Source organism: Galleria mellonella, unplaced genomic scaffold (assembly GCF_026898425.1).
Source record: "Galleria mellonella isolate WM207_F2 unplaced genomic scaffold, CSIRO_AGI_GalMel_v1 utg213, whole genome shotgun sequence".
Lineage (NCBI taxonomy): Eukaryota > Metazoa > Arthropoda > Insecta > Lepidoptera > Pyralidae > Galleria > Galleria mellonella.
In genome coordinates this window covers 5,647,111-5,670,204 of record NW_026442039.1, presented here as the reverse complement: position 1 = coordinate 5,670,204, position 23,094 = coordinate 5,647,111, and the positions used below count along the sequence as shown (strand labels likewise).

At 33.2% G+C, this 23,094-nt stretch overlaps 1 protein-coding gene across 1 annotated transcript; it reads right to left on the bottom strand.

The window, feature by feature from the left end:
* Positions 1–120: 120 nt before the first annotated feature.
* LOC113514118 (X-linked retinitis pigmentosa GTPase regulator-like) lies at positions 121–13,347 on the bottom strand. The gene is made up of 8 exons (XM_052894426.1): positions 13,224–13,347; positions 9,322–9,447; positions 8,068–8,223; positions 7,155–7,313; positions 5,897–6,049; positions 3,027–3,350; positions 851–1,969; positions 121–317 (listed from the first exon to the last, which is right to left on the bottom strand). Exons 1-8 carry the CDS (start codon positions 13,240–13,242, stop codon positions 205–207), a joined length of 2,169 nt encoding a protein of 722 aa, XP_052750386.1. The 5' UTR covers positions 13,243–13,347; the 3' UTR covers positions 121–204.
* Between the last annotated feature and the right edge of the window lie 9,747 nt (positions 13,348–23,094).

The following is a 23,094-nucleotide window of genomic DNA, read 5'->3' as shown; positions in this document are numbered from 1 at the left end:
ATAAAGGTATAAATGAGATATAATTTCCGAGATATTCTTGATAGGAGACGAAAGTTGGATAATAAATAAAGTACAAACTCAGTTTGCATTCGTAATATTAATAGAAAATAATGATATCAATTATGTATCAATAATATAAACTTTATTGATAAAATTAAACATTAAAATATTATAATAATATGAAGACGAAAATTTTTATAATAATTATAATAAGGTGCAGGTTCGTGAATTCGTCTGATTTCTTATTTCTGTCTCTACAGTTTCTTCAAGCTTATGGATTGTTTGTTCAGTGCCTTCGATTCCTTTGTGAACGTTCTCTGAAAGTTGATTATTTCAGTTATTAGCACTTAGTATGAATAATGGCACGTTACAACTAAAGTAATATTAAACATGCATTGCAAATTATAAATATTTTTGGATTTTTCGTCAGCATATATCTCTACTTCTTTAGTCACAGAGTAATAAAAACTGAAAATACGAGTATGATTAATTGCAAATTTGTAAATAACACTAATATAATTAAATAATTAATTTGTAAAGTATCTAAAACTACTTATATGAGTAATAACTATTGTAAGTTATACTGTATTGTAATAAGTTATGCCTCCTTTACTCACGTTTGAAATTCAAGGATGTTCGACTAGTTTCAAATTCAATAGGAGTTTCAACTCGACCGTACTAACGCAGCGACATACAGAGCACTGATTAAGCAGTTCTGCTCGCGACATAGCTGTTAATCACACTAATAGCTCCTATCAAATTCGAAACTATACATATGCATCGTTATAAGCATCGGCATGAGTAAAGCCAACATAAACGGTTACAATGCTTATATAAGAATCAAACTTACCTACAACATTTTCTTCGATAACCTTTCCTTTACTCATGCAAGAGTTTTCTTTATCTCTTATAGATTGAAATATTCGTGCGAAGCGACCTTTCTTAACTACCACATCGTTTTCTTCATTATTCCCGGATTCATCGTTATCATCAATTGCATCTTCACTTCTTACAATAGGCATCACAGCTTGAGTTTTTGCTGTTTTACCAGCTTGAGGGCTAGATTTGTCAGAGCCACAAGGTATAGTTTCATTCTCCGATTCTCCACCCTCACTTTTTTGGCCATCGTCGCTGTGTTTACTTAAAACAGGACTCATTTGAGATATATCCGGCACATGAAGTAAATCTTGTAGTATCGGCGTTTTCGGGGGAGGAGAATTAGCTATTTCAGCTACTTTATCTGGAATTTCAAGTACTTTTTTTTCAACGTGATGGATATCGGGTATAACGGCAGCTACTTTTTTTACAACATTTTCCACTACTTCTACTTTTTCATCTACCTTATGTGATATATCTTTAACAGACTCTTCAATTTTTTCTTCAGTTCTTTCGACCATTGTATCCATAGTTTCGATTATATCCATAGATTTGCTTTCTTCCATCACAGACGATTCAATTTCATCTGTTTTTATGTCTGGGACTTCGTGAGTGCTTGCATTGTCAATTTCTAAATCATTTATGTTTACTATATGAGATCCACTCACATTAGCTTCTAATGAATCTATCGACCCCGTTTCTTCATGTGTATTTCCATTAACGTTGTCCGGATTGACATGCTCATTGATGTTTGAATCGGTGACGTCTCCAGTTATTTGCGTATCTTCAGGTTTGTTCATTACTGGTACTTTTTGCAACGGTGGCAGTTCAGTTAAGGATATCTGTCTAGTTTCCTCGTTGATTATGTTAAAATCGTTATTGGTAAAGTCAGCGTTGGAGCCTTTAGTAGCCGTTAGAAGAGTGTGGCACCCACCGCAGGCGACATTGTCTACAACGAATCCATTCATAGCTGTGACCCGCTTCGGCGAGTATTGATTAGGGGTAGCCTCATTTGAATTGTCGGTGCCGTCGATTTCCTCCAAACACAGTTTATTATGCCTCGATTCACCACAGGTGTAGAGTAATCCGTTATCTGCAATATTTAAATAGACATAATATACGAGTATAGTCAACGAGTGAAACTTTAATACTGAATAAATGACAAATGACGATCACTCGGTCATTATCGAAGCAATTTATTTATGTTCACATGACAAAGGATATACGAATAATGCGTATCATATTATGAAATCGAACACGTACAAGGGCATGCAACAAAAATAAATGTCCGTTAGTGGACTAGGCAGTTAATATAGGTGTAAAGCCTGAAAAGGGTAGGCTAGCTCTTTAGTGTATACCGCATTGTCATTTCCACAATGGCCACGATATTTATGACGTATGAAAATTGAATATCAATATAATATTACTATTTCATTCGGTTTGCTATTTCAATTAAATTACATAAATCCTTTTTAATACATAATTTTATATTTTGAAATAAACGTAATCGTCACAGGACAAGAATCAATGTCTTAATTAATCAGTACTTATTATAAGTATATCACGTTTAATAGTTACTTATGTACCATTAAGGTAGGTAGGTATTTAATATATAAAAAATAAAACATCCATAAATTTGTCTTGATTCATTGTTCTTACTAAAGAAATAAATAAATACCTACTGATTTAATTACTGCGACGACAAGTTACTTTTAACCGTTTCCTTGTCTATTAAATAGATTAAATCACTGATTAAATCAGTGATCATTAATAACGGGTAAATTAGGTTAGTACAAAGTTACTCACAGTGTATCTTTTAAACGGTTTTATTTATTTATATAATTGAAAAACAAGCTGACGACTGACGTAAAGAAAAATTTAATATACCTTGAATTATATACTTTGAATTTACTACGTGGCAGGGCCGTAGACCGTCGATAGACCCATGTTTAAAGTAGGGCAAAAGAACTTTTTAGTAGAGTAGAAATCATAATTAAGTGACTTCGAAAAAGCGAATCTTTCTAATTTTCTAGAGGCCTTTTATTTTAAGGTAGGGCATTGGGCTCTTTTAAGGTAGGGCGTTGCCCCTCAATGCATTATAATTAAATGCATGTATCGGTATTTTACTCTGCTAATTTATAATTACTTACCTGTAACAAAAGCCGTGTGCATCGCTCCACAAGCAACAAGTTTCAGTTGATATCCTTCGAACATCGTTTCCATATCGATTTCAGTGGGTTCGGATACATTTACAACATCCTTGGGCATCCCCAGCTGCCCCCTCTCGTTCGAGCCGAACGCTAAGATTTTAGACTCGTCCATAGACAAGAGGAACGTATGGGACGCTCCACAGCATGCGCTTTTTATTGGTATATTTATTGGTAATACTTCGGGAACGTAGATGGTTGTAGCAGCATTTGGTACACCCAGTTTCATATTTTCATTGTCGCCAGTCACAAACACCGCGCCTTGTTCTATAAAAATATAATAGGGTTATATAAGCAAAAGCCTGATTATATAACTGATATGTTGAACATTCCCCTTGTGAGGTTTTACTAGTAGTTACCACGCTTGGCAGGCGGATTGGCAACTGCGGTTAGGCTTTAGAGATGCTTTTAGAGGAACGCTGCTGCCCATCCCTCGCCCTCTCTTAGTCTCTTACGATACCCACGGGAAAGGAAGAGTTGGCTCATTCTATGCCAGGACTACACGGTAATTGTTTGTTTATTTATTTATAATGAAATATATATATTAAAAAAATTTAAAAATATTTTTTAAGTATAGGAAGGTACTAAATATTCTATCTAAATAAAGCTTTTAATTGATTATCTTTGGAGTTTTCTTTTACTTCTAGTACATTACTAATATTATAAAATTGAAAATTTTACATAAAATGTTTAGTTCTTTGTTAATTGAGTCTGCTGAAATTACTGAATGCATTTTATTGAAATTTAATACATAGATACAGTACAATTATCCAAGATCAACACGTATGATTTTTTTTTATTTTAATTTACGCAGGTAAAGTAGTCGCCGCGAGTAGCAGCTAGCGTCATAATAATGGAATAAAAAAATATTGTTTCCTTTTTTCGTATTAAATGGCTAGATTCAATTCGTTATTTTTATCTAGATTATAGTGAATATTATGTTCTACTGTAGTATAATACAGGTTATAGGTAAGTGCTTATTCAATATTTGAAACTAGGGTTTCAGATTATTTTTACTACGAATACATATACCTAACTGTAGTATGAATACCGGGGGTAAAGAGATTGTTAGCAATGGACTTTGACAGCCCCATTGCTGGCAATATACCCTATTAGGTCGATCTCCACGTGGTTCCCCCTGGAAACTATCCTGAATAATTCTTGTTGATATCGTCACGATGGGCTAACTGACCTGCTTCATGCTCACCTATCATCCTTCACTGGTGCCCCGCCGGTATATACCGATAGTGCGGGTGGGGTTACCATTCCATTATCACTCATTAAAAAAAAACTGCTTGATGGTTTATGTCTAGAGGTAATAAATAAATATTTTAAGAGGTCTTAGTCGCCTTTTACGACATCCACGAGAATGTAAGGGGTGGCCTATTCTATGCCGGGACCACAAGGAGTCACTAGTCATTTATTAAAAAAAAAAAACAATGTGCATTGTGTCTAAAATTGTATATATATATATATATATATATAAAATACTATTATACATTTTTATAATTAATAAAGTCAAGTTTACACTTTACAATATATACGTCAGTTTAGATCAAATCGTTTATTAAATGCATTATTATTAAGCATTAATTGGTTTTTATCATTGCAGTATTTACGTTGTCAGTCATTTGAAAATTTTATTTTTATAATTTTTGTTTATTTAAAGATTGTTTGTCGTATGAGAATACATCATAATCGAAAACATAGTTTTTAATGTAACATTAATATAATGCTATTGTAAATACTAAGTAGAATTTATTATTATTTTATATATAAATATAGAATAATTTACACAATAGTGCAAACTTTGAATATATAGATCCTTTATTACCAACAACAATAAAAGATAATAATTACAGTAATAATAAAGAGAAAAAAAAACAGTACATTTTGCTGGTAATAGAAGCCGCCTTAGCTGAATTAAACAATTTTAACGTATGGCGATGTAATGGTGAGACGCTGCGACGTAAGTAACGTATTTACTCTTAAGAATTGAAGTCGATTTCAATTAGGCATATACATATATAAATAAAAAATAAAATGCGAATTAAATTAATCTTGTTCGTTGCACCATAACTGTTAAATTTCTTACTTTGATTTCCATGAGACTGGCTTTTCTTAGTTTTTTTTTTTATGGATAATGTAATGGTAATCCTGTCAGCGCTAACGGTATACGCTGGCGAGGCACCAGTGAGGGATAATAGATGAAAATGAAAAGGCAGGCCAGTTAGCCCATCGTGTAATTAATTCATTTGGAATTCAGCACGACAGTTTTCAAGGGGAGCCAAGGAGTCGAAATGTATATTACTAGCAATGGGCAGTACTATACTATTACTAATAACCTTGCTTTGCCTAGTGTGGGGTCATAGCTATATTGTACCATAGGCTAATTTTGTACAAGGAAATAAAGTAATTCCTAATTTACATGCAGGTGGTGTAAGATTATGTTCTGTAATGAAATATGAGGAAGGTTTATGTTTAGTTTTTTTTTATACAATTTAGAATGGCAAACAAGCTGACGGCCCACCTGATGGAAAGTGGTAATCAGTTGCCTATAGACATGAGCAGTACCATGGACATAACAGAGTATACTGTTTCTCCCATGATACCCCCCATGCGTTGCTAATCCTGAGAACTCAGGTGTTATTCCTCTGTACCCTGTAAATTCACGCCATATCCCATCCTTCAAACCGAAACACAGCCATGCAAACACAATTGCTTCACGGTTGAAACACGAATGGGACAGGGGTATCCAAGCAATCGACTTTTGTAAAGTCTTCCTTTGTAATGATTATGTATATTGAACTTACCAGTAATGAAGACCGTGTGGTAATATCCACACTCCACAAAAGCGATCTTCTCCATGAATTTTAGTTCGGTGAATTTGACACTTGACCTCGTGTCTTCACCGAGCCCGAGCTGCCCCTCGGAGTTGGAGCCGCACATGAATACGCGACCCTCGTCTACGACACAACCAGAAATTATTAATAGATTCGTAAATGCATGTGAGAAAGCTAGTATAGGATGTATGACGATAATAATTGTGTGATTATTAAGTAAAATTATTTAATTAATGTAACAAATTAAATAAACTCACATGAGAAATATAAAATTAATACATATAATGGTATAATTTTTTACTATTTTTTTTGACATGGTTAATTTTTTTATATATTTTTTTTTCTTATATATTTCAAATTTGTATACCACGATAGATGGAATTGATCATAGAGGACTTATCTTGTTTTACCATTCATTGTTACCTATGTATTACAATTTAAATAATTAAATAAATACTTTTTATTCAGGGCTTTGTTACATTTCATTTACATTCATTCATTTACAAAGAAAACTGACTTCAATTGCGACAAAATCAGTTATTTTGATTTAATAAAAATACTGTCCCAATTTTGATAAAGTTTCTATGCAACCAATCTGTAAGTATATCCTTTCAATTAAAAAAAAGAATTCTTCAATTCAGTTTTATAACTGACGGAGTTGGGGGGAAAGGGGTTGTTAGCAATGGAGTTTGACAGCCCCATTGCTAGCAATATACCCTATCAGGTCGACGTCCACGTGGTCCCCCTGGAAATCATCGTGAACAATTCTTATTGAATTCGTCACGATGGGCTAACTGACCTGCTTCATCCTCATCTATCATCCTTCACTGGTGCCCCGCCGGTGTATACCGTTAGCGCAGGTAGGGTTACTATTCTATTTTCACCCATCAAAAACAAAAACTTGCTATTAGGTATAGAAGTTAGTATATTGTATGATTATTTAATACAATGTGTTGACAGTCCTTTAATCCCAAAGGACCAGGGGGAACCACGAGGAGGTTGACCTGGTAATATACCCAATATTGCTAGCAATGGAAATCTTAGTCTCCATCACTAGCAATCCCTTTCCCCCTACTTAATAGCAAGTTAATAGGCAAGTTAGTTGATTTTATATAAAGCAAAGATCTTCCTCTACGATCGGCTCTATCGATCGTGTGCTAAATTGCGTCATTCGTCAACAACTTTTTATGGCACAATAGTCTTCTAAACCTCATTCGTGTACACATACCAGTGAGAATAGCAGTGTGATTGCTCCCTGCTGACACCTGACGTATCGGTTTAGGATCCCCTTCGAGCTCCACGAACTGAGGTACTGTGTGATGCTCCATATCGCCAGTACCTAGTTGCCCTTCATCATTGCAGCCTACTGAGTATATCGCATTCGAATCTGTTTTGTATAAAAACAGAAGATGTAGTTAGTTCTCTTAAGTGAGGGTAAATAACTGCAGGACTAGGTATTAATAAGTTTTATTATAGAAGGAATTTGGGTTTGGGTATGTTAAGAAACGAAAGGTATGTTTTGAAGAAAGTATAAAATATGAATAGCTAAAGTATTGCAGGTAAAATAACTGAAAGGAGGAAATAATTAATAGTTCTTGATCTGAGTAAGCTCAGGTAAGACAGTGATCAGTTAAGAATCATTGAGAGGGAAATCAAATAATGGAATAAGAGGCAATGACGATAGATATTATAGAAAGCCAGTACTCGTATAATTTATTGGAATCATTATGATTATTCTTAATACTGCAGGTACTCTACATATCTATAGTTACTGTAGCTGTACTAAGTTTAGTCTAAGTGTCCCCTGTCGAAATAGATAAGACAGCAAAACCTATTTAGATGAGTTGTACGAAATTAAAGGAATAAGAATTTATGATTTTTGTAAAAATATCGTTAAGAATAATAAGTATCATCATCATCATCATCATATCAGCCTTTAACTGTTCATCTGCTAAACACGAGCCTCTTGGGGATTTTGCCAATAGTTGGCACGTTTGGCAGGCGGATTGGGCAGTTAGCCTTTGTAGATGTTTTAAGAGGGACGCTGCTGCCCGTCCCTCGCTCTCCTTTATTCGCCTCGGGGAAGGAAGGGGTAGCCTATTCCATCCCGAGACCACACGACAAATAAATAATATGTATACCAGTGACGAATACGGTGTGCGCTCGTCCGCATGCGACGAACATAGCTCTGTGCGGCTTGAGCCACTTCACGCAGCTGGGTCTCGTCACCTCGTCTTTATGTCCCAGGCCGAGCTGGCCCCACGCATTGCCGCCGAATACGAACACTCGTCCATTATCTGTAATGATGAGCTGCTGTAAGTATAAAAATCAAATAGGTAATTTTTTAGAATGAAATATATATTGCAGAACAGCATCATAGATTCTGCTATTCCAGAGGACTAAGATGCCTTTATATCCTATAATTTGATTGCCATGTCCTACTCTTCAAACAGCTATGCCAGCGCAGCTGCTTCAGGACAGTATTACCTGTGGGACAAGGGTACCCATGCAGACGACTTTTGTACAATCTCCTCTGGTTGATCCAAAAAATAAAACTTCAATGTTCAACAATTAATCCCACTTGACAGGGTTTTACTGAGCGATTTCTATTGATAACGGTCATGCAAATATATTAAGGTCGAATTGAACTATTCATTTTTGAAAGTTATAAAATGTTATGCATCCATTTTAATTTTTTTTTATACCAATGTAATGGTAAACAAGTATACAGCCCACCTGATGGTAAGCAGTTATCGTAGCCACCTGATGGTAAGCGTTATGAACGCCTGCAATACCAGGGGCATGACGAGCATTTAAAAGCACGCTGTTCTAATTATTTCCACATGTTTCTTACAACTTTATATCAATTTCACATCAGCCGTTAACTGTCCACTGCTGCACATTGGCCTCTTCTATAAGAAGGGATTAGCTAGTAGTTTTTTTTCAGGGTTAAAATGGTATGGTAACCTCGCCTGCGCTAACGGGATACGCTGGTGGAGCACCAGTAAAGGGAAAACAGGCCAGTTAGCCCATCATGATGGATTCATCATGAATTAACCATGATAATTTCCAGGGAGAACCGCGAGGAGGTCGACCTGGTTGGGTATATTGCTAGCAATGGGATTCTCAGTCTCCATTACTAACAGTCCCTTTGCCCACCCTTTGGTAGTAGTTGCAACGTTTGGCAGGCGGCTTAGCAATTGCAGTTAGATTTTGGTGCTGTTTTAAAAGAGATGCTGTTGCTTATCTCTCAACTATTGAGCTCCTTTAGTCACCTCTTACGACACCCACAGGAAAGGAAGGGGTGGTCCATTCTATACCGGGACCACACGTTGAGGCACGGCAATTATATCAGTTTATTGTAATGATATTACAAAAACGATAGGATTACATACGGCATATAACAGCACTGTGTTCGTCGCCACACGATATGGCGACCACGGGATCATTCTTGATAAAGAAGTGGCTGGGCTCGTTGTCGGCGAAGTGCGACTTGCCGAATGTGAACACTGCACCCGTCTCTGTGTAATAAAAATATTTTTTAATTGGTTTAGGTAATATATATTACCTAATATCTATATATTTTAGTTACAATATTTATATATTGGATTATGCACATTATATGGCGATAAAATAGCAAAATGTATATAGATGTATGAAGGCGCTTTTAATTCTCCATTAACAATAAACGTATGTAAACAAAACTGTACATGACTATCGGTTATAATATTCATAAACGTTCACGTGATCTTTAGGCTTCTCTACTCTATAAAAAGGCACCTGATCAGAGTAAAAATTGTATGCTACATCTTCTATTTATGAGGAGACTCGACTTCAATAACGGAACATCCATAGATTGCTATAATAAATATAAAATAGTTCTCAAAAAGTTAGGTACAAAAACGTTTTAGCCAAACGTTTTTGTAGATTGTAGATGTGATCTTATAACTTGAAAGCATAGCATAATTACTATTGTAACTTGAGGTATTTCATGTGCGTGATGTCAGTCTTCCAAGAATACCTACTTGTAATACTAACAATCAACTTTGTTCACGAAAATCGCCAACATGACGTCAGCAAGGGCCAAGGACCTAAATTATATACTTTCACATAAATTGAAGGAGATTAACACGCCTACCAAAGAAAAAAGTACGACCTTGTCTCAAGGTTTTAACTTCATTCTGTCAGCCTTTATTTCGAAGAGAAGATTGATATCATGTCTGAAATTAATTGTTTTTGTTTGCGTGAGTGCGAAGGTGATGTGACCACTTGGTGAAACTTAGGTACGTAATTACCTTTGAGAGAGTCCATAGCCCAATTAGAATATCTACAGTTGGTTTCAATTGAACTTAAAAAGTAAACCATTGTTTTTGGAATTATCACCGAAACATCTCCAAAAATGGTCTAGAAGACATTGTTTAACGATAAGGACGCCTTTTGTATGTCTTTGCATTAAAATTGTATTATACTGTATTTAATATTTTTTTAACTTGCGCAATGAAGTGTAAAATAATATTCCTTTAAATGAAACTAAATACATTGGAATATTCAGCCAAATAATCAATATTTGTTTTGTTCTTCTAATGGATATCAGCAGACTATCTATGGTGGGGTCAATTATTTGTTTGTTTACTTTGTTCTATTGAAATAGACTGTGTAACTCCGGTCTCTCTCAATTCGATATTGCCTACATACAATTAAGTTTATCAAGTGGTTACATCGCCTCCCCACTACCCCAAATATATATATAGTAGGCACATATTGAATTCGAAATGAGTATAAAACGACTTCTAAGAGGACTAGGCTTTCATTAAATTTATTTTTGATAATTCTTATTGCAATTGTTAGTTCACACGACGTATTTATTATGCTCAAGGTCACAGTTTTTGCACGGATAGATAGAACTTTTGAAAATAATACAAATAAAGTGTAACGAGCAGGGTTTCACCTATATTTAAAAATGTTTGTAACATTTATTTTGAAATAAACTTATTTTGAAATAAAAATAAATAATAAACTTATAATAACAAATAGTCCAATGCCATGAGTACTTAATAAATATCTACAACGAGTAACACATTGATATCGAAGCTTCTTATAAGTGAAAGAATTTTTAAAAACGGGTGAGTTTTTCAATAATATTTTTTTTGTGTTTATTCAATATAAATAAATAATAAAGTCTTTCCTTTTTTATAATATAAGTATAGACAAACCTTTTCGGAAAAAAAGAATTAATAAGTTCACAAGTGGCATAATAATCTATTCCATTTTCAGATAAACGAAAGAATATATAAACTCTGTGATGCAATGGTGGGTATGTTGCTTAGCGCTAATGAGGTCCCGGGTTCGATTCTTGTTGGGACCAACTTAGGAAACGAACTTTTCTGAATTGTTTCGGATTTAGGTGTTCTGGGTTTTGTTTGTTGCCTATTTTCTCATAACACAGATTATAGGCTAGTTTAAAGGCCAGGCAAATGTAGTGATTGTGTAACAATTGAAAACAAAAAAAGAAAAGGCAAAAAATTGATCATTGTTGGATCAAATTTCTTCGTAAACTAAATACGTGCGTAGTTTAGAAACAATAACGAATTTTTCTAGTAGAACTTCAAACGTATTTTGTAGCTTTTTTAAAGGCATTTTGTAAATAGAAAGTTTACATATCTAATTATTATAGTATGATTGATTGTTCCTATTCTCGTACTAGGCTAAGGTACGGTGTGCATGAGCCATTGTAAATTTTTTATGGGTGTTAATTTTTAATCTGTACCTGTAACAGTTGGTACATCTGATGTTTCCGTTGAGGGGTGCACGTATGTCATATTTACTTGAATTTACACGTTCTGATAACTTAGACAGGTACTAATTATATGTCTTGTTTTTATGCAACTTAGAATGGCAAACAAGCTGACGGCCCACCTGATGGAAAGTGGTAACTGTCGCCTATAGACATGTGCAGTACCATGGACATAACAGAGTATACTGTTTCGCCCATGATACCCTCCATGCGTTGCCATTCCTGAGGACTCAGATGTTATTCGTGCCTGACGTATCCTTGGTAATAAACTATTCTTTTCATCTATCATCAATCTATCATGGTTGTATTTTAAAGGTATTTTTTAAAATTTTCTTTTTCTGTCACGCGAATTATTATAATACAAGATTTTCTTAATTTGTCATTAAAAAAACTACTTATTTATTGTGGAAAATTTAATAATTTTAAGCCTTAGTGTTAATGGCGACAAAAATTCGAATTTTCAGTAAATATATGGATACTTTAATGTAGTGTTTTTTTTTAATAGGGTATTATGTACCCTAGACAGTTACCGTATAGTTATAGGTACCTACACAGGTCAGTGGCTGGCATGCAATTCTGACGTTAGCGTGTTGCGTGGCATATTTGTATGTATACAATATGCTAATCATACGTCCAATTAGCGGTCGAACACATATGTAGTATTTTATATTGCACCAGATTGATTTGATAAAGAATTTACACGATATTAGATCTTATCTGTTAAGTTTTTAAAGCTATTTGGTAAAGTTCATACTGTTTATATGGTTTCTGATACTAAGAAGAACTAAGTATGCATGTATGAAATGTGTGTTTAGATGAATGTGTTTTAACATTTATAAATAGGTAATATTTTTATACAATACTATCTACTATGAGGTAGACAGAGTAGATAATGTAGTTATAAAAAATAATATTATAATAAATATATTTTAGTCCCCAAAATACAGCTCTGGCTTAGTTTGGGGACTGACAGTAATGCAGAATTTTTTCCCGTTCAATATAAATTGTAAAAATTATAAATTGTATTCTTTATGCAACTGTATCTAACTTGCATTATCTAATTGACATTATAATTTTTTATGTCTGTGGTGCAATAAAGAATAATTATTATTATTAATTATAATAATAAAATTCAAAACGTTTGACATTACATACCGCCTCCGTAAAATGATGTATCTAGATTCCTATCGGGCACAATGATTTTGGATACGTTTGTTTTTATTGTAATATTATATTTAATTATCATGATTTCACGTATATTGATTTCACGAACAATGAATACAATTCTAAAATTGTAAAACACATACATGCAATTAGAAGTCGTACATGAATAAAACAAATCACATATATTATAAAATATAGCTTACAAATTATAAAAAAAAAATGTTTTTTTTTTACAATTGTAGTCATTAATCAAACCGGTATTAAAAATCTTTACGTCAACACTGCTAGCGGTTACAGAATCCTTATATATTATGGCACTAGTATTGGAGAGCACTTCACCTGGTATGTCATCAGTCATGTTGCCGGGTACAGTGCGATGTAGCGTGTAGTGTTTACTGCATGGCCACGGATCGACCGGCCGGCCGCGGGGCGCGCACTGACCACTGCCCGCCACGTGCCACCCCAGCTTTTAAAACCACCATTGCTGGCCACGAAGACGTAGAAGAGCTGCTGGAAAAGACTTGCGTAGATTTACTACGAGCGTAGGCGTAGTTGATGTTAGGACGTTCGCCTAGAGGTGAAGGTATTGACTCATCATATTTATTTTTTTCATTTTGTTCTATAAGTGACACAGCGTCTTTGAATCGATTTGAATTTTATTTTATTAGTGAAAAGTGTAAGGATGCAGGACATGTAGTTCTAGACTCATTATATATATATATATATATATATATATATATATATATATATATATATATATATATATATATATATATATTCAGTAACATCATGAAAATCAGTGCTTTGCTTTTAAGCAAAACTATCACTGAGCTGTTGCCTTTTTGGGTCACTGCGACACACTTGGTGAAAACATATCTCCAATATTCATCCTTTGTTTTATATTTGAAAAAATGTAAATAATCAGATTGTATAAATTCATTTATTAATTTACGTGTGTCATAAATGGCTCAAATAAAGTGTTTATCTATCTATCTATCTATCTATCTAACTGTATTAAAAAACGGAAGGACTTTACTTTTAAAATACAGATCATACCTAGTTCAGAAGGTAGGGTAGCTCAGATTTATAGCATACATCTATGTTAGAAATATGTAAAGATTATTAAAATTATATTTTTTTTTAAATATATATTATAAAAAAAGTGCCTGAAACTGGCATGTATGGAGTCGAATTATTAAGTGAATGATGTATGAAAGAAGATACTTGTAAGGGACTAAGGGAAAGAAGATACTTGTATTATAAATATAGATAACTATAAACTTTAGGGACCCATCGTGGGTTGTCTTTTTTTCAGATGATCTAAAAATCAGTGGGAAATGACTCGATGAAAAAGTAGTGATCAGCAAAGATGGAAGACATTTAGACATTGATGTATCTTGGCAAACGAAAAAAAAGGATCTTAATATGCATAAAATTTTCATGAAAGACTCAAACTCGCTTTAGAAGCTGTTCTATTGCTTTATAATCTTGATCTTTTGGCTTATAGTTATTGGGGTAATCAATCTTTATTACAGTTAGGGTTGCTCTAATTGAGTTTTGTTCCTACTAACGTGTTATCTAGTCATCTGTGTCAAAACTATTTTAACTAATTTATCCAAAATTACGGTCATTACATTAAGATAATTAATAATAATGAAAAATTTATCCATATATGTATAGCATAGTAAATCATGAAGATTGGTGTACGAGAGTCGACTTTATATAACTTCTCTTAATTTTTAATTTAAGTTCATTCAATGACAATGATGACAGTATTAAATAAAATAAAATTATTTTGATTGATGAGAATGTTTTATACTACCTGAAATTGTTAACAAGCTCAAGACCCAACCGATATAAAGTGGTCATATCAAGTCGTGAATATCATCTCATGGACATCATAGCATTTAACGTAAGTGTTATGGCATCCCTTATTTGTTGACACTGCTGAGCATAAAGGTGTTAAGCTTCTTGTGTCAGAAAATACCTGCATTAACTTATATTTCGTGCTACAGACGAACTGTGTTCAGGAAACATTTTTGTATTATTATCAATTAAGTTTAGAATTGAAATAATTTTAAAAATTTTGATACTTATAGCTTTTATTAGTTAGGTTCAACTACTAGAATAATAAAAATAACTTTATTAGATAAAGGAAGTATTTAAACTAAATTGTTAATAAATAGATTTTAACAATTAAGATTAATTAACAGTTTAATAGTGAAAACATATCTATGAAATACATCGGGGGGTTCTTCAAAAGACGTAGGAAAAAGCAGCTAAATTTGGTTTTGCAATAATTTGTTGCACCATTATATGTCAAGCTATTAAAAAAAATTTACTTAAATAAGGAATAAATAAAGTTTGTTGGAAGAGAATTCTTACAGAGTTAAGCTTGCCTATTGTACATCTTTATTTTATATAAATTATAACAATCTAAATTTTATGTACAATAAATAAAATAAATATGTTTATAAATATAAATATTGCTATAAGTTAGATCTGTTAGGATAAAAATAGTGATAAAAATTTGTGTGCCTAAGTATTTCTATCGACTTTATTTTCTTGTTCAATGTTATTGTCGTACCCCAGCGTCAACCGTCTCCATAAGGACCGGTTCAACTTTACTACACTATGAAATATTATAAGTTCACCTGTGGTTCTTCGTAAATTGGACAAGAATTCGATAGAATTGTATAATTGTGAACTTAGTGGTACTTAATTGAAGGTTACTTTTTCATTGCAGATTTTCCAGGGTTACTAATACGACACATTAACTTTGACATTATCCTTTTAATATGCGATTGACAAGTGCATAAACGCACGGAATAACCAGAGGGAGACTTTGTACAAAAGTCGTTTGCTTGGGTACCTCTGTCCTATTCGTGTTTGAATCGTGAAGCAGTTGTTTGCATAGCTGTGTTTCGGTTTGAAGGGTGGGATATAGCAGTGAATTTTTACAGAGGAGTAACACCTGAGTCCTCAGGAATGGCAATGCATGGGGGATATCACCGTCGAAACAGTATACTCTGTTATGTCTATGGTACTGCTCATGTCTATAGGCGACGGTTACCACTTTCCTTCAGGTGGGCCGTCAGCTTGTTTGACATTCTAAGTTGCATAAAAAAAAACATTCTTTCTTACCCATGGAGACATAAGGAGACCATGGGTATATGATGCTAGTAAGTAAGCTTATTCTCATCATAAATGATATAACATTGTTTCTGTTTAAGAACTGTGTATCTAAAGCACGTAATTGTTAAATATTGCACGCTTTAAAAAGATTATATCGTGGATGAACTATTTAAATTGTAAGACCTTATATAAATATAATGAACAATAAAGATAATAATAAAAAATAATATTGCTCTTCGTGTCTATAGCTGATGATTACTTGATTATTTTTCACTAGATTGTCCGTCAGTTTGTTTGGCATTCCAATATGTTTATACATAGAATAGTTTAACATCAATATTTCAAAACAAATTAATTAGAGATGCAGGAAATTAATTTATATTATTAGAATTAAGTTTGGTTATTGATTAATAATAAAATAAATGAATAAATAAATAAATAATAAATTAATTAATATCTAATAATGGAAATAAAAATAATTATAAGTAAAGTAACTGAAGGGGTTCGTTTTAATTTGATTAGAACTACCCCTCGGTCACTAATGATCCATACTTAATCTCAAATCGATGGTCACATGTCAAGGTTCATGTGTGTATGACGGGTACGTTCATGACTGCACCGAAGGCCAACAATATTTACTTTCAACAAAATCAATGAAGTTATTTTTTTATTTTGTATCTTATTTGTATTTTATTTTTACGTTGTATCTATTAACGTGTTACGTAAATACGTTACGTTTAATATTATTAAGTCGGTGAGGTTGCGTTTTCAATTGACGTCTATTGAATTTATTTCATTTATATTAGATATATTATATCTTATATTATATAGATAAAGTTTTTTTTATAGGTGATAGTGACCCAACACGCGCTATCGGTTTACGCTGATATGGCACCAGTGAAGGATGATAGATGAGGATGAAACAGGTCAGTTAGCCCATCGTGATGAATTCAACGAGAATTGTTCATGATGGTTTCCAGGGGGAACCACGCGGAGGTTGACCTGATAGGGCTAGCAATGGCTGTTAAACTCCATTGCTAATAATCCCTTCTCCCCATATAGATAGAGTGTCACCATACAAATGCTTCAAGCGGGTCAACTTTTTCATACAACTGTGAGTGATAAATAGTTATGGGTGATTCTTTTATAACTTCTACATTTATTTTGTATTATAAATTTTGCACTTCCTAATGCGCAAAAACTAATTTTATTTATTAAATAAGTAAATATAGATTGTGCACGTACGTGTATTATACAACACTGATAAAAAAAAGACAATTATCTGTCAAAAACTTGACCTGTTTTTGAGCTTCGATACTCTATCTATATAACCATAAGTTATATGTTATAGTCATATATAAGTAGTATTAGCTTTGAGAATGTATTTTATATTTTATTATATTAAATTGATAATTATAATGATGCCCTAGGTTCGATTCCCGGTTGGGTCAATTTAGATAATGTTTTTTTTTAATTGGCTCGGAGTTAGGTATATTGGGTTATATCCCCAGGTGTCCGTTGCCTGGTTTATTATAACACAGGATTTCTTAGTTTGAGGATCAGGCTGTCAATTTGATTCTGTATAAAAAAATATGAAAAAAATGTGTGTGTATGTTTTTTGCTTTTTTGTTATTATAATTGTGCGAGAATATAAGTGGACTGTATGTATGACAAGTTTTTTATATAGATCCGAGAATGCGAAAACCGAAAAGTTATTTTAAAAGTACTACTAAACTACCTAGGTTCAAACTTAGTTCAAGTGACTTACCCTTTGATTAGCGTAAATTCCTTTTATAACATACTCAGATCACTCAGTTCCCTAAAGCATGCTAAAGTTACCTGAGATTACCTCGTAAATGTTATAAGTACTGAAGGGTTTCGGTCTTGAATCTTCTGACAGACATTTCAATCTTGAATTGTCTTTTTAAATATTCTAAGAACGACACGAGAAATAATCTTTTGCGTAGTTTATTTAATAAAACAAAAATATTGAATTCTAAAATTAAAGTCTCACGATTGTGAAATTAAATCTTTTACTTATTAAATATTTTTAAGAGCGACAACGACAAAACTGTTCTGTTTCTGTATTTTTTTAAGAGAGAGACACCAACAACCTTTTTTTATCTATCTACCTCCAATTAAAATTATTAATTGCCACATACAAGAATAAAATGTTTTTATGAATTATCGAGAATGTTACCATGCAATTATTACATCTAAAGTGAACAATAATATACGGTATTTTTTATATTTTGAATGATCTCATCCATTATAAATATGTATATTGTTCAATTATTGTTTTTTTTTTTATTTAAATAACTTAATTGGCCAAAAGAAAACATGGTACAAAAGACGGACTTAATGCTACTAGCATTAAGCATTCTCTACAAGTCAACCTTTGGAATAATCTGTGACGACTGGGATACTTCATTATTATAGGATAAGTAATAAATTAATTAATTTATAATAAATACATAAACTAATAATTTAACAAATAGTAATTAACAACAATATATAAGGGCCAAAAAAAAAATACTACCATGGCATGAGTAAATTATGGTTCACAGATTTTAATTGCTAATATTTGAAGCCATGAAAATAACCTATTATAGGGTACATGCGATTTAGATTATATCTATATCCAGAATCTAGATATAAATCGTGCAACCATATAAATTTCCCCAGCACATACCACTAAAATAGACCCCAAATAAATCTAAGTTCACAAACCTCTAATTTCCTAAGTTCATTACCACAAGGTAAACGACTGAAAATTATTTCCACCGCATATATATTCGTGGCAACGTCTTTGTATTGGACAGTTGGCACCGATAACGAGAAGTAACAACCTCTTTGCATATTTAATCAGAAGGTTTGCGTGGAAACTTGGAATGCCAATGAACTAAGTGGCCAGTAGAATTCTTTGTCGATTGGCTATGAATAATTAAACGAGGGTTAGGTATTAGCAGACACCCCTTGACAGACAGATAGGCATTATGAAGATGTTACAATTATCATTCATATTATAACGTCAGTTTTTATTTCTACAAGACTCGACTATCGTCCCAATACTGAGCATGGGTATTTTCGCAAGACGGGATTGTTATTCTAGAAGTAGCTGATGACCGCGACATTGTCTGCATTGAACTGAGTTTTACATCTTTTACATAAAAAATGATTGACTTCTTATACGGACTTTCATCCCGTATTTCATCCCCTTAATAAAGTAGCCTATGTTCTTCTCTAAGGTGTGGAAATCTAAGAGACAAGCAGAGTCACTTTTACATTTATCAGTCGACTTCAAAAACAAGGAAGTTCTCAATTCGGTTGTAATTTGTTATGTTTGTTACCTCATAACTCCGTTATAACCAAACCGTTTTAAAACATTCAACGACATTTTTTTTTATCTGAAAGGATATTACTTACAGATTGGTCTTATAAAAATTATATAAAAATCGGTACAGTAGTTTAGTTTTTAAATCAAAATAACATAATCTTAAATTAAAATATTAGTATGGATTATCTTGGTGATTAGGCGAGGCGACTTGGTTTTATTTCAGGCTTTACTTCTCTTAGTCTGAGAGAGATACGAGTATATTGTGCTTTGTAGTAGTTGTCTCTTATGACATGGATATAAAAAGACTGGTGATCTGTGTTGTATTTTTACTACGTAACTATACGGAGAAATTAATAGAAATTCATGTTTACTATACCATAGGGGTTGTACGCCGCACTGTGTAAAATTGGTGACGTCAGACATAGCCTTGTTTCAATTTATGGGTCACATTTGTTTTACAAAAGAAAAGAAGTAATCCCAATTTGTATCTATTCTGATATGGTAACGTAAATTATAATACGTTCCATGAACATAGTAATTGTATGAAATAACTTCCTTATATTGTATCCCTTGGGGGAAAAGGGATTGTTAGTGGGTTTTTTTTTTGATGGATGAAAATGGTATGGTAACCCCGCCTGCGCTAACGGGATACGCTGGCGGAGCACCAGTGAAGGGTGATAGATGAGAATGAAAACAGGCCAGTTAGCCCATCATGATGAATTCATCAGGAATTAACCATGATAGTTTCCAGGGGAAACCGCGAGGAGGTCGACCTGGTTGGCTATATTGCTAGCAATGGTATTCTCAGTCTCCATTACTAACAATCCCTTTCCCCCCAAGATTAGAGTATTATGCAAAATCTGAAGTACATCAGTTTACTACTATCAACGAGCGTTTTACTCTCCACCAACCTCCCTTATTGCACTAGGTATAAGTAAATGAACAACAATATCTATAATATAGTTTTTTTAATGGGTGATAATGGTATGGTAACCCCGCCTGCGCTATCGGTATACGCTGGCGGGGCACCAGTGAAGGATGATAGGTGACAATGAAAGCAGGTCAGTTAGCCCATCGCGACGAATTTCACTAGAATTAACCACGATGGTTTCCAGGGGGAACCGCGTGGAGGTCGACATGACAGGGTGTATTGCTAGCAATAGGTCAGTTAGACCCCATTATCAACAATCCCTTTTCCCCCTCTATAATATAGATTGTATCCGTAATAAATAATGCACATGTCATTAACTGCATTTTTCCAAGCAATCGCTGAGAGAGAGAGAGAATCACAGAACAGAATAAGCAGGTAAGATTATGAACAGTTGTACATACCAATATATTTAAGATAATCTAATAATATAAAAATCTCATGTCCCAAAGTTTGTGGTCGAACTCTTTCGAAATGGCTCGACCGATTTTTATAAAGTTTTTTTATGTATAATATGTATGGTAGGTATGAGAATGTATATAGGCCGTAAAGAACATTTCATACTGCTAGGTGATTAGGGTGTTCTTATGGAGAAAAAATATTTATACGGTAGAACAACTTCACAATTCTATCTGAATAGCAATGCTTTGTAATGAATGAAATACTTTACAGCTTAATTATTATTAAATTTTTATAATTATTTTATATATATACATATATATATATATATATATATATATATATATATATATATATATATATATATATACAGTTTTATATGTATAAACTATACTCTTTCGGACCTTGTTTATTACCCTTACTTGTGTGTAACATAACCATCCACACGACTACGCATTAAATGCGTGTAAAATTCGTTAAGAATTTTTATATTCCAACATTAAACATGTTTTATTGTTTAAGCCTGTAATAAATTATTCTACCTATTCATAGACCAGGGACAAGGGCAACTATGATTGTACAATTATATTATGTTCATTTATATTCATTTGTAGAGAAATGAAGGTGTGATTTAACATTTTTGGGGTTGATAATTTAGAGATTTGTGAGCTCAGATAGCGAGAAGGTCAGAGACGTTTAAATGTATGTACCTACCTACTGTTATACTAACTATGTACCTACGTCATGGAAATATTTCTTTTTTGTAAAGACACAAAAATTGTGTAAGCTTCTATAAAAAAAGTTAACACTTATTTAAAGTTTATTTTATTCGAATATTAATATAAAATAGAAGATTGTTTATTATTTGCATTAGTTGATTACATTTGTTTTATTTGCTAGCATAATTGTATTAGTGGTGCAACATTACTGTATTAAAAAATATAATCTATCATATACATATATACACCTTACATCTATGTAATATAAATATAAAAAACAAGACTTTAAAAAATACTTAGAGATAAAAAAAATCTTTGACATTACTGTTAATTGGTAGGGTACCTAGGAGACTTGCTACATTTCCACGCTGAATAGCTATGAAGATGCATTGACCAAAGTAGATCAACCTTCCGGTCGTCAGAGGTTTCCACCAGCCGGCGTCATATCTCTTTGAAATTCTCTCTTTAATATCAATATAAAATTTAATTTTATTTAAATTATTGTTCTTCCGAAGATAACAGTATTAATGTTTAATTATTAATATAAATATTTATTTTATTTTATAAAATATTTCATTATGAGAATCTCGTCTTTATTGCTGGCAATTGCAGAGAAACCGTGGTATGTATGTATGTACGAAATTACAGGATAGGTTGCTTACAAGAGATCGCTTTCAGCGATAAGGACGCCCATTGTTTTCTGAGTGTGATTTTTTCTTCTAATTGTTTGTATTTATATTATAAAGTAGTTAACTACTGTAATCTTTTGGAGGAGTTATTAAAGAGTATATAACTGTTCCCGAGGATTATGATATCTCGGGAATGACAACGCTTTGCAATATAGTCTGTGAGCTCCGAGACGCTGTTGTTGTCACTTTCCATCAGATGAGCTTCCAGTTTTTATTTACCATTTTAAGAATCATAAAACATGTTTCGGATTACTCTGTGATTACAGTTGTGAATATAGATAAAATTGTATTTTTTTATTATATTAAGATAAAAGAAAAGATTGCGACTTCATTGAAACGAATTGCTCACGCAAGTTCCGTGCAAGGAAACTAGGTCATGGCTCTAACCCTAGAGCGTCTTTGTTTACCCTTTTGTGATAACAGAGGAAGGTACACACTGTAATTGCTTGTACTATATGTGCCCTTATAATTGAAGTTCAGAAAAAATTAAGGTCATAGCAATTTGTCGGGATTAAAGTATGGGGTTAGTTGAGGGGTTTTTTTAATGGGTGATAATGAAATGGTCATCCCGCCTGCGCTAACGGTATACGCTGGCGAGGCACCAATTAGGGATGATAGGTAACGATGAAAGCAGGTCAGTTAACCCATCATGACGAATTGCACTAGAATTAATCACGATGGTTTGCAGGGGGAATCACGTGGAGGTCCACTTGATAGGATGTATTGCTAGTAAGGGGGCAGTTAGGTTCCATTACTAACAATACCTTTTCCCCCCGTTAGTTGAGGGTTTGATACTAGTTCAGGCTTTTTGTATAAGAATGATTCAAATTCAATCTTTTTTTTTTTAAATCTTTTTTATAGTTTCGGTTTAATAAAAAAAAAAACATATGTGTGACTCATACGTGGTGTTTTAAATAAAACAATATTATCAGTCGTAAACTGTCCACAACGGAGTTTTGTCAGTAGTTGCCACGCTTGGCAGGCGGGTTGGCAAGCGCAATTA